This window comes from Arvicola amphibius, chromosome 1 (assembly GCF_903992535.2).
Source record: "Arvicola amphibius chromosome 1, mArvAmp1.2, whole genome shotgun sequence".
NCBI lineage: Eukaryota > Metazoa > Chordata > Mammalia > Rodentia > Cricetidae > Arvicola > Arvicola amphibius.
This window is the reverse complement of record NC_052047.1, coordinates 184,744,031-184,756,724: the sequence shown is the minus strand read 5'-3', so window position 1 is coordinate 184,756,724 and position 12,694 is coordinate 184,744,031. Positions and strand designations below refer to the sequence as shown.

Sequence of the window (12,694 nt, the reverse complement as noted above, 5' to 3'; positions counted from 1 at the left end):
GCGATACCAAGGCCCCTTTGTCCTATCTGCCCGCTTGCTGAGAGCACACTGTGGCTCTGATCCACTATCAGAAAGGCTCTGGCCTTTGGGGGCGGATGTCCAAGGACAAGGTTCTAGTTGGGAACTGTGTCATTTGCATTCCCTGGTCCTGGACCACTTCACAGTGAGGGGACAGAGAACCTCAAGTCTGAAGTTGTGAGGCTTTTTGATGATGCCTCTGGCTTCCCATACTCTGAGGGGCTTAAACTCTGAGGGTCCTCAAGGAGGTCACTGCATCCATTCCCCAGTCTCAAGCAGCATTCAGTGCAAAGAACAGGATGGAAAGCTTTTCTAACTCCTCAAACCTGGTTAAGACTCACATTGTGGTCCACGAGGACCTCTGACTCTGCTGGGTTAGCCTTATTACCCTTCCTCCCTGTAAGAACTTCATGAGGTGGAGGAGTAGCCAGCAAGCAGAGGGGACGGATGTCCCGGACAGATGTCAGACAAGTTCCCTGTGGCTCTTTATCCAGCATACTTTTTTTTTAAAAACAAAAAATTTTAAAATGTTTTCTTTGGGTTTGTACAAGAAATTTACATATGAAAAATATACAAGTGAAAACGAGGCCAGAAACCTGGTAACAGGAGGGGCTGCTTGGTCACAAAAACAAATAAACAAGACATTGCTGGGTTCTTCCTTTGGTCTGACTTCAGCCCCCTCAGCCCAGAAGGGGCTTGCAGAGCTGGACACGGGGATCAGACCCCAGTCCTAGCCCCGCCCCTCCTCGTGGGCATGTTGGGGGCAGGCACATCTGGAACAGCTGGTGCCATCTGGCTCTCTCTGGCTTCAGGCAGGTAGAATGTGGAGATGGGGTAGCCCCTTTCTCTTCCCAGCTGGGGTGGGCTGGCAAACATCTGTGAGCAAACAAGGCTGGCAGTGGCGCTGACAGCCGGGGAGTGAAATGGTGGCGTATGTAGGTGCCTCTGGGTGACAGCGAAACGGAACTCAAGTCACAAGGCCACCCGAACGCTTGGCAGAGGCCCTTTGGCTCTGGGACCTGGAGTGCTCAGTGGATCCGGGGACCCAAGTGGTCCTGTGGCTCGCCCCTTGCCAAGCTCTAGATTTCAGTGGCAGTGATCTCCTCCAGACAGATGCAGGGGGCTGGCTCAGCCAGGCCCAAGTCAGCAAGCTCACGGGCCTCCAGCTCCAGGCTGAGCTGCTGCAGTTCTTGCTCCAGCTGCCGGTTGCGCCGGTACATCTGGATGTAGTTGTGCTGCAGCTGCTTCTGGTAGCGGATCACCTGCTCCTTCTCCGCCTGCCAGGCCAGCCGCTCCCCCTCAAAGCTGTCGCGCTGCTCCTCTCCTCGCCGCTGTTCCCGCTGTAGCTCTTGGCGCAGTCGTTCCACCTGAGCCCGCAGGCTCCCCCCTGCCCCAGCTGCTGCCCGCTGCACCTTAACCTCATCACTCTCTGCCAGGAGGAAAGGGTCAGTGGTGGCCGGGGGCACCGGGGGTACAGGGGGTTCCCGGAGTCCCGCTGCCTCAGCATCCAAGTGCCCAGCCTTTTCCCGGAGCCGCTCAGCCTCCTGGCGGTACCGCTGTAGCTCCTGGGAGCAGGCCTCCAGCTCGAGCTCCCGAGCTCGGGCTGCCTCCTGCAGGCCCCTGGCCCGACCCTCACTGACCCGCAAGGCAGCCCGGGCCTCTCGAAGGGCCACCCGCAGCGCCACCAGCTCGCTGCCCTTCTGTACCAGCTCCGCCTGAGATTCTTTCAGTTGCTGCTTCAGCAGGGAGATCTCACCGGATTTCTGGCACACCTGTGGGTAGAAAGAAGTGAAGGAGGACGGTGAGGCCTCTCTGGATATTGAGCACTGGGTACCACGCTGGGCATTCAATGAGAGGAGCTGCTATCTCCCTGTTTACACAGAGGCACAGCAGGATGTGAGCCTAGTGACACACTCATAGTTACACTCTAGTAAGACGCGAAAGAGAGAGGAAACCCAGATCCTCTCTCTTCGATGCTGGTATCCTGACACCGAGGCACTGCCTAGGCTGGGAAAGGATGGCGGGTACTGCAAGAGTCGTGTGGGTAAGTCAAGGACAACGGCCACACTGACAGGTGAAAGGCATCTTGGGTAAGAACAGGCATTAAAAACCAGCTGCCTGGAGCCGGGCGGTGGTGGCGCACGCCTTTAATCCCAGCACTCGGGAGGCAGAGGCAGGCGGATCTCTGTGAGTTTGAGGCCAGCCTGGTCTACAAGAGCTAGTTCCAGGACAGGCTCTAAAAAAGCTGCAGAGAAACCCTGTCTCGAAAAACCAAAAAAAGAAAAAAGAAAAAAAAAAAACAAAAAAAAAAAAAACCAGCTGCCTGGGTTTGTAGCTCATCCCAGCTCCTGCTAGTTTAACTCAAGGCTCCAGCCCTTTCTGACTCGGGTTTCCTCATTCATGGAGGTATTGACAGTACCAACCTAATAGAGAAGGCAATGCCACTTAGCTCTGTGGGCACCAGATCAGACCCGTGAGGTCCAACATGGAGGCACGGGAAAACCCCAACCCAGAAGGATAAGGAAGGGCAGACCCTCTAGGGTAGCTACCCGGGGTCACAGAGTGTGGCCCCTCCAGCCTGCCCAGCACCTAATCTTGCGTACCTCCCATTTGGTCTCCTCCAGCCGCGGCCCGAGTTCCCGCTGCTCCCGCTCAAAGGTAGCGCAGCGGCGCTCCAGCTGCTCTCGCTCCTGCAGCAGCTGTGCGAAGTCATCCTGCAACTGGCGCTTCTCTTGCTGCAGCTGGAACACCTGCAGCTGCAGCAGCTGTTGGGCCCGCTGGACACGCTGTGTGGCCTGCTGCGCCTGGGCGGCACAGTCCTCCCGCTCCCGGGGCCAGTGCCTCTGCCGCGCCCCAAACGCCTAGAGAAAGAAGGCAGGCTAGAAACCGTCAGGTGCCTCGGATCCTGAGCTCTAGCCTCTAGTGCTAAGGTGACTCCCTGCCTGGGCTGAAGGAGGGAAGAGCACACAAATCCAGCATATTATGACATCAGTAAAAGCAAGCACTAATACAACCCTTCCTAATAATCCCCCTAGGGAGTCAGAACTATCCCCATTTAGACGGGGAAACTGGGGTTTGGTGATGTTAAGAAACTTGCTCAAGCGTCAACAGACACTCGGAGCCAGTGCTGGATCCAATTCACGAACCCTGTCTCCTTACTCCTTCGGAGGTTAAGCTAAAAACCTTGGGGGTGTCACACAAGGTCTTCATCCTCTCCCTCCCCAAGAGCAATGCTTCAAGAGTTGTTTCTAGGCCTCTGGGTGCTCCACCACCCCACCCCAGGCCTGCCTCGGGCCGCACCTGACACACAGGAGCCTCAGTCTCCTCCATACTGTCCCGCAGCTGCTGCAGCTCTGCCTCTCGGTCTCGAAGCTTCCCTTCCAGGACACAGTGTAGCAAGGCCTCATCCGAAGGGGGCGGAGGGGGCGGAGGGGGCGGAGAGCGGTCTCCACCGGAACTGCTGCCAGGGGAGGCCCGGGCACCGCTGCCCAAGAGACCCCCAGCCACACGGCCCCCCAAGGAACCCGTACTTTTGCTGGAGGAGGATCGTCCACTGTCCGAGTGGGAGGGCCCAGTAGGGACCCCTCGGGCTGGACCAGGCAGTGACCCTCGGCTGGGGCCGTGGGAGGGCAGGTGCCCACCTGGGGAGTTGGTGGTCGGCTCAGCACCTCCGGTGCTGTAGGTGGGCAAGCTGGATAAAGAATTGCGACCAGAGTCTGATGGTGTCCCGGATGGGCAGCCACTGGCCCAGCCACTGAGTGCCAAGGGCTTGTCAGCAGCAGAGGAGGAAGAGGAAGAGGAGGAGGAGGCTGGCCCCCCAAACAGCTGTGTCAGGCTGCCCTGACTCCCAGACAGCCCAGCGGCTCGAGGACCCAGGAAGCCAGGTAGGGATGGTGCCCCCCGAGGTTTGGGTAGCACTGGCTTGAAGGCTGTTGGCCGGATCAGGATTTTCTCCATGTTCTGAAATGAGGGACCACGTGACACGTGAGGATAATCTGCACGATCACTTTCTTTTTTTAAAGATTTATTTATGTATACAGTGTCCTGCCTGCATGCCAGAAGAGGGCACCAGATCTCCTTATGGGTGGCTGTGAGCCACCATGTGGTTGCTAGGAATTGAACTCAGGACCTCTGGAAGAGCAGGCAGTGGCTCTTGACAGCTGAGCCATCTATCTCTCCAGCTCTTTTCTTTTTTTAAAAAATTTTTTTATTTTTGTTAGTGGTTTGAGGCAGGGTTTTCCTCTTTGGCCTGAAACTCACTATGTATCCCCAGGGCTAGACCTGAATACGAGCAAGGCATCTGCCTGTTAAAGAGTGGGAGTACAGGTGTGAGATACCAAGCCCAGCTTGCTTGCTTGATCTTTCAAAACGCTACTCCACGTGTGTACGCGCACAGGGGTGCCCGTGTGTGGAGGCCAGATGTGAAAGTCAGGAGGCTGCCTTGGTTGCTTTCCCCAATTTTTGATAAGTCTCTGACTGACCCTGGAGCTCACCAATTCAGCGAGACTGACTGGCCAGCAAGTCTCAGGGTCTGAGAGTCTCTTGCCTCACAAGTGCTGAGATCACAGTCCTGAGCCGTAAAGTCCAGCTCTTTACGTGGGTGCTGGGGCTCTGGACTCAGGTCCTTATGCTAGTACAGCAGGCACATCACCACTGAGCCATCTCCTCATCTCTTCAAGCCCCAAACCCTGTCAGATTTTCCACCCTTCCCACACAGGGCTCTCAACCCCTATAAAGTAAAAACAATTGTTCCCACTAACAGCAGACCTCCTAAATGTCCACTCATGTTAAGTAATTCAAAGTGCTCTTTTTTAGTCATTACAATAGCCATGCAAGCAAAATACTGAGGAAGTGGAGGTCGGCTAGAGTTAAAGGCTCTGCCCGAAGACACCCGACACACTCCCATCTGTGTAGTAATAGCTGAAGCAACTAGGCTGGCTGTGGTGCTGAACGCCTTTAATCCCGGCACTCGGGAGGCAGAGGCAGGCGGATCCCTGTGAGTTCGAGACCAGCCTGGTCTACAAGAGCTAGTTCCAGGACAGGCTCCAAAGCTACAGAGAAACCCTGTCTCGAAAAACCAAAAAAAAAAAAAAAAAAAAAAAAAAAAAAGTAAGTTCCAGCATAGCCAAGGACTATGTAGAGAAATAATCGAAGCAACTAATATCGTTCGCTTGAAGGTGTTGGGTACTACACTAAGTACTGATTCTAACAGGAGCCTACAAAAATTAGCCTATAACCATAACTATACAGACACAGAAATGGGACTCAGACAGGGTGAATGTTCCTGAGCCAGGAGAGCTGAGACAGACCACATTCTTTGCTCTATATATGCAAATTCTAGCTTCCCTAAGGGGCTTCTGACTCCACCCAGATCCTCCCAAGAAGGCTGGCCCTTACCTTTTCCAGCTTTCCAGAGACTGGGATGAGCTTCGGTGGGGGCCCACGGAGGTGGGCATTGTTTGCCCGCTGCTCTCGGGGATCTTCAACATCACTGCTTGGGCTGGGAGGTGACTCTGTCCGGAAGTCCTCATTGATATAGGTAAAGCTGGTGCCTTGGACAGCCTTCCTGGGTGGCACAGCTGGGCAGAGTGGTTCCTGAGCCTCGTAGCCACCCCGTAGCAGCCCATCCTGCTGGCGGAAGAAGGTGGGCCCAGGGACACCATGGTGGCGTGGAGGAGCAGATCCCCCGGGACAGGGCCGGCCTGAGATAAGACTGCTCACGCTACCCATTGCTGGAGCTTGTGGGGCAGTGGCTGTCTCACGTGCGGGCTCCAGTGGCACTGGCAGAGTGTGCACAATGGCCATGGTGGCAGAGGCTCAGGCCTGGCCAGGGGCCTCCAGGGCAACCTGCGAGCAGGGCATTGGTGTCAGAGTCCCTGCACCTGAGTACTCTCCCCCGACAGGCCTTCTCCTGACCCCCTCCTCCAGACAGAGCACTCCCAACACAGTAACACTTCCTAACTCTAGTCTGGACAAGGCTAAGGAATAATTCAAACAGAGAAGATGAAGGAATGGGAGACCTAGGAGGTTATGCAGGTTCTCTGCCAGGAAAGACTCAGTCTTAAGCCCAAATCTGCCTCCCCTATGAAGGCCAAGACACGGATTGGACAGAGATCCCTAACTACTAGCTCCTAGTACAGGTCCCTATTCTCCTGGGACAGCTGGCCTCATTCCTGGGCTGTTTGGGCAGAGAACACGTCAAGGATGCAATCACCAGCTCAGATGGTAATTAAGGAACAAAGAGCCAAAGCGAGGCAGTGTCCAGCCTCCCACCTGCTGGGCCTCAGTTTCTCCCAGACACAGAGGCGGCAAGGGTGGAGCTGGCCAAACAGGAAATCTTACAGGCCTTAGGAACCCACAGGTGCCCTCTGGGGTCTCCTACCTCCCAGAGGTAAATGCTGATTACACTTGTTTCCATGACAACTCCTAGCTTCTGCCATCCACTCAGTTAGGACTAAGGGAGCCTACATAGGACCTGTCCAAGTGTCCACCTTTACAAACCTTCCTGCTTTAGTTGATCTTCAGAGCACCCCTATGGGATTGGAGCAGAAGCCCATTACCACCCCTGGGAGGATCTCAGTAAGATGGTTCCACTTCCCTCAGTCTTGCCCCTTCCTGGAAGGGACAGCAGGCCTCCACCCGGAACTCCCTCCCAGTCCCAAGGCTGCTGATGACCAAGTCTTAAGCATCTGCTGAAGTCATCATGTGGAGCAGGGGCCAAGAGGGGACAGAGAATTCCATAAGAGTGCCTGCACTTGCTTGTGGGTGTGAGCATATGTACAGGAACATAAAAATGAATAGCATGCGTGAAAATACGCAGAGGGTGAATGTGTGTTTAGGCGGGTGTCAGTACACACGTGTGTGGGGGGACACAACTAAAACAGCAGTGGTAGCACAGGCAAACTCATGAATCCTCCTGCCTCAGCTTTCAGAGTCCTGGGATCCTAAACTTTGTAAAACCACGGCCAGATGTATGTGTGACTTCTTATGTCTCACAAGACTGAGTTTTATTACTTAGAAAGTACACAAAAGTTATTAATGTATGTGTAACAAATGAATCTGTGGGGTCTGAATGTGACTATATGACCAAAAAAAAAAAAGTTTGGATAGATAGACCAGAATATTCACATATGTGTGTTTTTGTGTGAATATCACCAAAAGTGGAGTCACTGTCTATGTCCCAAGTCAGATGAAGTCACCCAACCTCAAGAGCCATTTTCTTCTCTCAGTATGGAATTCCTAAGGAAATCCTCAAGACTTTGGGGTGCATTGTTACAAGCCTCCCAAAGATTGAGAGACAAGTGTCCCTATAGAACATCTTCATTTCTGCCAGGATGGTTAACACGAATCACTATGTGTATATCTTACACAAGCGTGTGAACGGAAAGGACGGTGTGTGAAAAGCACATTTGGCGTAATCTGTATGAGTGAGCATTCCTGGGGGGAGGTTGGGACCTGGGTGACATTCAAGACCACCTGGGTGGAAAGCCAGTTCCCCCTTTTTAAGACCTTCCCCTCTCCCCCAAATTTAGGGGTGAGAGGAAAGGTGAGCCCACAGTTCTGATCCCCTTACCCCATCTGTTTTTTCGGTACTGCTCCCCATTAAGTGTCCCCAAGTTTTAAGACACCGGGAATCACAGGAGTCCAGCCTGAGGAAGGAGTTGCTGGGAGCTAGGGTGGTAAGTGAACTGGATCCAGGAGCAATCACACATCTCTCTGTAGGGCTAGGAGCTGAGATTGCCCCCACAAGGTCCCGTTCGGGGATAGAGTGGGTCCACACTGTGGAGCGAAGAGTGGGAATGCGCTGGCACCCCTGTTTATAGTTCCCCACTTCGGGGTACACAGAGAGTGAGACCCAGAAGCATGGGCAAGGGCCGCAGTAGTCACTCGGAGAGACAGAGACCAGAAGTCAAGAGACAAAGAGGCCAAGAGGCTCAGGCACAGGGAGCTAAAGACAGACCCATGAGTTAGGGTCGCAGAAGCCACGCAGGCAAGGGCCCTTAAAGCCAGAGGGATGTAAAGCTGGGCCAGGAGTCTGGAAAGCCAGGCCTAGCCAGCCTGGCTCCCGCTCTTGAGGCCCAAGAGAGAAGGAGGGGCAAGCGGCTCCATTTTGAGAAATGCGTTTGTGGTTGTGGGAAAAATGAACCCCTGGTTCTTCCAGCACTCCCTGACCTATGACTCTGGTACACAGACCCCTGCACCCCCCATCCCCGCAGCGGGCTGGGAGTCTTGAAGCCTGGGGCGGCGCCAGGGCCTGAGACGAGTCTGGCCCAGGTCCCAACTCTCTGACCTCAGGGTTGGGGGTTGGAGAGTTGGGGAAAGTCCCCCCAACACACACACTCAAACTCCAGAGACCAGTCAAGCGGGATCCGGTCTGGGATCACGAGTTCCCCTTCCGAGCCTGAAAGCCGGGAGTCCCCCCACCCCCGGCCCACCCACAACTGTCCGCTCCTTCCATGAACTGGGGCCGTCTGTGGAATGCCACCTCCCCACCAGACCGCATCGCTTAGAAGTTGGGGCACCCTGAGCCCTGGCCCCCTCACCTCCGCCGCGCTGCTCCATGCTCAGCCCCGGGCCGCCCCAGCACTCCACAGGCGCGCCGCCCGCTCCAGCCCGCGCGCGGCCACTCGGAGCTGCCCGGCTCGGCCCCGCCTCCGCCTAGCCGGCGCCCCCGGCCCCGTCCAGCCCCCGCCCGGCCCGAGTGGGCGGTGCGCGCGGAGCGGGGGAGGGGTCCGAGGGGCGTCCCCGCCCCGGGGCGCGGAGACGCGCAAGCACCCCACGTCACGCGTGCCCGCCAGGGCGCACGCAGGGGCTGCACGGTGGCGCCCAGGATCCCTCCCAGAGTGGCCCCCATGAGTGCATTTGTGTTGGGTGACTCGGTCGGCTCGAGATTCGTCGAGCGGGTCATCGTCTGTCCCTGCCGGGGCCCGAGGGCCGGCGGCAGCTGGTCATTGTTCCAGCACAAAGAGCCAAGGCGCGGCGCCCGCCCCTCCCCCTCCCCTTCTCTAGACGAAGCTTCCCTCCCCAGTCTCCAGCTTCCCGGTCCAAGAGGAGGCCGAGGGTCAGCCGTCCCTCTCCGGTTGCCGGCTCCCGGGCACAAGTTGAGGGACTGGCTCAGTCGCTGTCTGTCCCACCCCCAGAAGGCTTGGAGGTCACACACTAGGATTTGCAGAAGCGGCGCCACCTGGCGGCCCCTTCCAGTACCTTATCAGCTACCGCCCCCCCCCACCCAAAGCCCCCCACCAATCCCACTCCCTTCCCAGAGCAGCGCCCTCAGGTCGCGAGCCTAGGCTTGTCCCTGGCGTGGCTCCAGGCTCTCCAGCCTAACTTGGGGTCATTTGCTATGAGAAAGGTCGCGCTGCTCAAAGGGGAGGGACCTGGCCCCCAATAATCGCAAGAATGAATGGTTCAAACCTACACTGGCTCCACAGCAGACATCCCAAAGTCTTTCTCAGGGTCACAAATATTTTTACCCTTTCGAAAACAACAGTCTTAACACCCACACGACCTTTCCCACATTCTGTCTCAGGCAGCCACAATCTCTGTCTCATCCGTCACGTGGTTCCATATTCCTTCATTCCATAATCCTTCGGGCCAACTCGCAGAAGACTTGGTGCTTCATGCCTGTCGTGCACCCTCCACAAGCGTCCTCTGCATCCAGTCACAGTCTTAAAATACACTTAGTCTCCCAACCAACCCTTTTCCATGCACAGCCGGCGGTATTCAGCCACTCAGACAACTTCTTACATCATATTCACAAACTACCCACTTTCCCTGAGGGGTCTCTGTGACCTGGTCAGGTCAGCTGACATTCACATCCTCTGGCAAGGCCACCCTCCTTTCCCCGCTGTCCCCCCCTGCCCCTCAGGGCCAAGGCCTGTCAGAGCTGGGCTCAGCCCCAGGAAGAAACATTCCCCCCCCCCCCCAACACTGCCAGGCCACAGCCTGGCCGGCTCTCAGCTCTATTTTTAGCTCCCATGGAAAGGGTTGTTTTTCTTTCTTTTTCCCTGGAAAGGGAAACACAGCCCAGCCACCCTCAGGCTCACTCCAGTCCCTCAGCTTCTTAAGGAGAGACTGAACCCCTCTCCCCAGTGGAGACCCCCCGCCTCTGGCCTTGCCCTGATCCCTGCCTTCTGGGGCACCGGGAGCCTCCTCCCCTTTCTGGCCGCCTGCCCAGAATCTCAGGCAGCAGCTGGGCTCAGCGTGTGGCGGGGTGAGGGGTAGGGGATGAAGGGTGGAGGCCGGCAAGGGAGAGAGGCCTATGGCAGCAGCCCCCTCCTTCATTTTCTGAGAAGGAGATCTGGTCCTTCTTCCTCCCATTGAAGGCAAACTCCCATCAGGGTTTAAGGCTATATTTACTCTTATGCATTCTCCGTGGTGAGGGGTAAGGGGCGAGGGGAGGCTGTTCCTCCGGCATGGGTGGGCTTTTTGTGCCCAGTCCTGCAAGTCTTGGTGGTGGGAGGAAGAGGACCTATGGTCAGCTGCTCCCGGAGCTGGGTGTATGAGACCGGGACAGCTGTCCGGGGCCATCAAGGTCCTCTCTCGGATACCTTTCAAGGATGCGGGTTCCGAGAATGTGTTAGTGAGGCGGAAGGCAAGGAGTCCAAGTAAGCCCACCCCATCCAACACTCTCCCGGCCTCCGGTACCACCCAAGCCCCCGGGGGCCTTAAGCGCCCATTCTGGGTGAGTGGGTTTATCACCATGCCAGGTGGAGTACGGAATAAAGCCCTGTACAGGGCGAAGCACACATGCCAGGAGTGGGGGAGAGGTGGATGAGAGGAGCATCCCTGCATAGACAGGGTTAGGGGAGCACTGCCCACCGGTCTGCGAAGCAGTCACGTGCTCAGCGCCTGTTTACGCCTTGCTATTCACCTGCAGGCAAGCGGCCGGGAAGCAGGAACCGCCTGATGCGACAAACCCCGCCCGCCCCCGCCGACAATCTCGGGGCGGCCCCTTTCCCTCAGCCTCAGGCAGAAAAACTCAGTGTCCACCTCTACAGGGGTCGCGCGGGCCGGTGGCACTGCCTCTAGGACTGCCACGGGATCTCGCTCTGCTTGTCCTTTCCTGAGCGCACGTGTGTTCGCGTCCTCGGCGACTGCATGGGTCTATGCAAGAGTGTATGTTGGTGCGTCTGTGTGAGTTTCCCTGTCCGTTTGCTTTTCAGGTTTCGCCTGCGCTCCATAGAGTGCGGACCCTTTCCTCATCCCAATCCCGTTTCTCAAAATGGGGAAAGTTCTCTCCAGAGCGAGGATGTGCGGGAGGCCGGAGTTCCTGCACCCCGTCCGCCCCACCACTCACCCAGCGTCACCTGCGCCGCTGCTCCCACTTTGGCCGGGCTCCGGCTCCAGCGTGCCTACTTCCTCGCCTCGAGAGAACTCTGGATCTCCAGCCCTCTCCGGGCTCCCGGCTCCGCGCTCCCGGCTCCCGCCAGGCCGGACCTGGAAGAGTGGGGCGGGGCGGCTGAAGCCGCGCCCCCCCACCCAGAGAGGGGAGTGGTCTGCCCCGCACCCCCAACAACCAACCTAGTACCAACCCAAAAGTAGTCCGACCCAGTACCCAGCCCAAAAGAGGCCTGACGGTGGTCTAAGCTCTGGCCTTTTGATTGCACAGCATACTGACTTTTGACCTGGGGGGGAGGACTGATATGACCGATAGCTAAGCTACCTGGCTGCCTTAACTAAGGGCCATAAAGCTTTTCTCTGTCACCCTCTCCTTCTCTGTAGGGAACTCAATCTGGTCCACTCTGCCCACAACCAGAAGAGGGAAAATCCCTGTGAAGCAGACAAAGAACTCTCGAGTTTCATAAACCTTCCCCCCACACAAACACACACATACACACACGCCCGCGCACACTGGGGCTTTCTGAGACTGTCCTAGCAGAAATAGTACCGCCCTCTTCTCTGGAGTAGTTATCAACCCAGGTGAGAAAACTGCAAGTGTTGGCCCCCTATAGGGCATGGCTAGGCTTCCCTTAGGTTCCTAAGGTCCCACCCACAGGCACAAACAGGAAGTTGGCCTGTGTTTCAGGGAGGTACCAATGGCTCCCTTCCTCCCTAGCATACCAGGTACTGTGGAAAGGCTTAAGTTTAATTACCTGAGCTATACCCACTGCCTGTGTAGCTGGACTGCAGGAGACCAAGGTGAGTTTGGTCTCTTCTCAAATCCACCCCCAGTATCAGCTGCTGGAGACCTAAAGCTGCCCCTCCTGACAGCCATGCCACAGGGTGGTGGTCTGAAAACAGAGCTACAGATCTAATTTGACCCTGCTGGGCCAGACCTTTCTTAAAGTCAACTAAACACAGAATCACGTGTCTCGTCCTCAAGCCGCTTTCTTTGAGTGTGTGGATAGACAGTGGCTCCTAGGGACTTTACACGCAGGACATAGGGACTGACCTCTTCCTGCCTTCTAGGCCCCAATAGCTCCTGAACATACCTGGTGTCAGCTCTCGCTGTGGGGAGTTTGAGGCAGGTATGGAGTGGAATGTGTTTGTGTACCGGGTGTGTTAGCTTCCCCTCCTCCTCCTCATCATTCTGGTTTGAGCTGTGTGGGGGTGTCTGCTCAGAGGGTGGAGCAAATCAAACAGGCAAATATGTATCTGTTTCTCAGTGCTGATTGTGCAGCCCGCACAACCTCCCAAGTGAAGGGTTTTGAGAACAAATCAGGCATTCTAGGAC

At 56.3% G+C, this 12,694-nt stretch overlaps 1 protein-coding gene across 3 annotated transcripts; it reads right to left on the bottom strand.

Moving 5' to 3' along the window:
- Positions 1–501: 501 nt before the first annotated feature.
- Positions 502–11,969, bottom strand: Lzts2 (leucine zipper tumor suppressor 2). 3 transcript variants are annotated; one of them, XM_038313126.1, is made up of 5 exons: positions 11,318–11,969; positions 5,416–5,865; positions 3,319–3,978; positions 2,622–2,879; positions 502–1,790 (listed from the first exon to the last, which is right to left on the bottom strand). In XM_038313126.1, the coding sequence occupies exons 2-5, from the start codon at positions 5,821–5,823 to the stop codon at positions 1,098–1,100; spliced, it is 2,019 nt and encodes a 672-aa protein (XP_038169054.1). In that variant the 5' UTR covers positions 5,824–5,865; positions 11,318–11,969; the 3' UTR covers positions 502–1,097. The 3 variants fall into 3 exon arrangements, with proteins under 3 accessions (XP_038169054.1, XP_038169069.1, XP_038169061.1); XM_038313141.1 differs by having other exon boundaries at positions 11,328–11,969; XM_038313133.1 differs by lacking the exon at positions 11,318–11,969 and adding an exon at positions 8,562–8,658.
- Positions 11,970–12,694: the final 725 nt, after the last annotated feature.

Coding starts and splice junctions, on each gene's coding strand:
- Lzts2 (XM_038313126.1), bottom strand. CDS start 5,823: ATGGCCATTGTGCACACTCTGCCAGTGCCACTGGAGCCCGCACGTGAG. Junction 2,880..3,318: donor CTGAGGCTCCTGTGTGTCAG/GTGCGGCCCGAG, acceptor TTCTTTCTCTAG/GCGTTTGGGGCGCGGCAGAG. Junction 1,791..2,621: donor TGGAGGAGACCAAATGGGAG/GTACGCAAGATT, acceptor TTCTACCCACAG/GTGTGCCAGAAATCCGGTGA.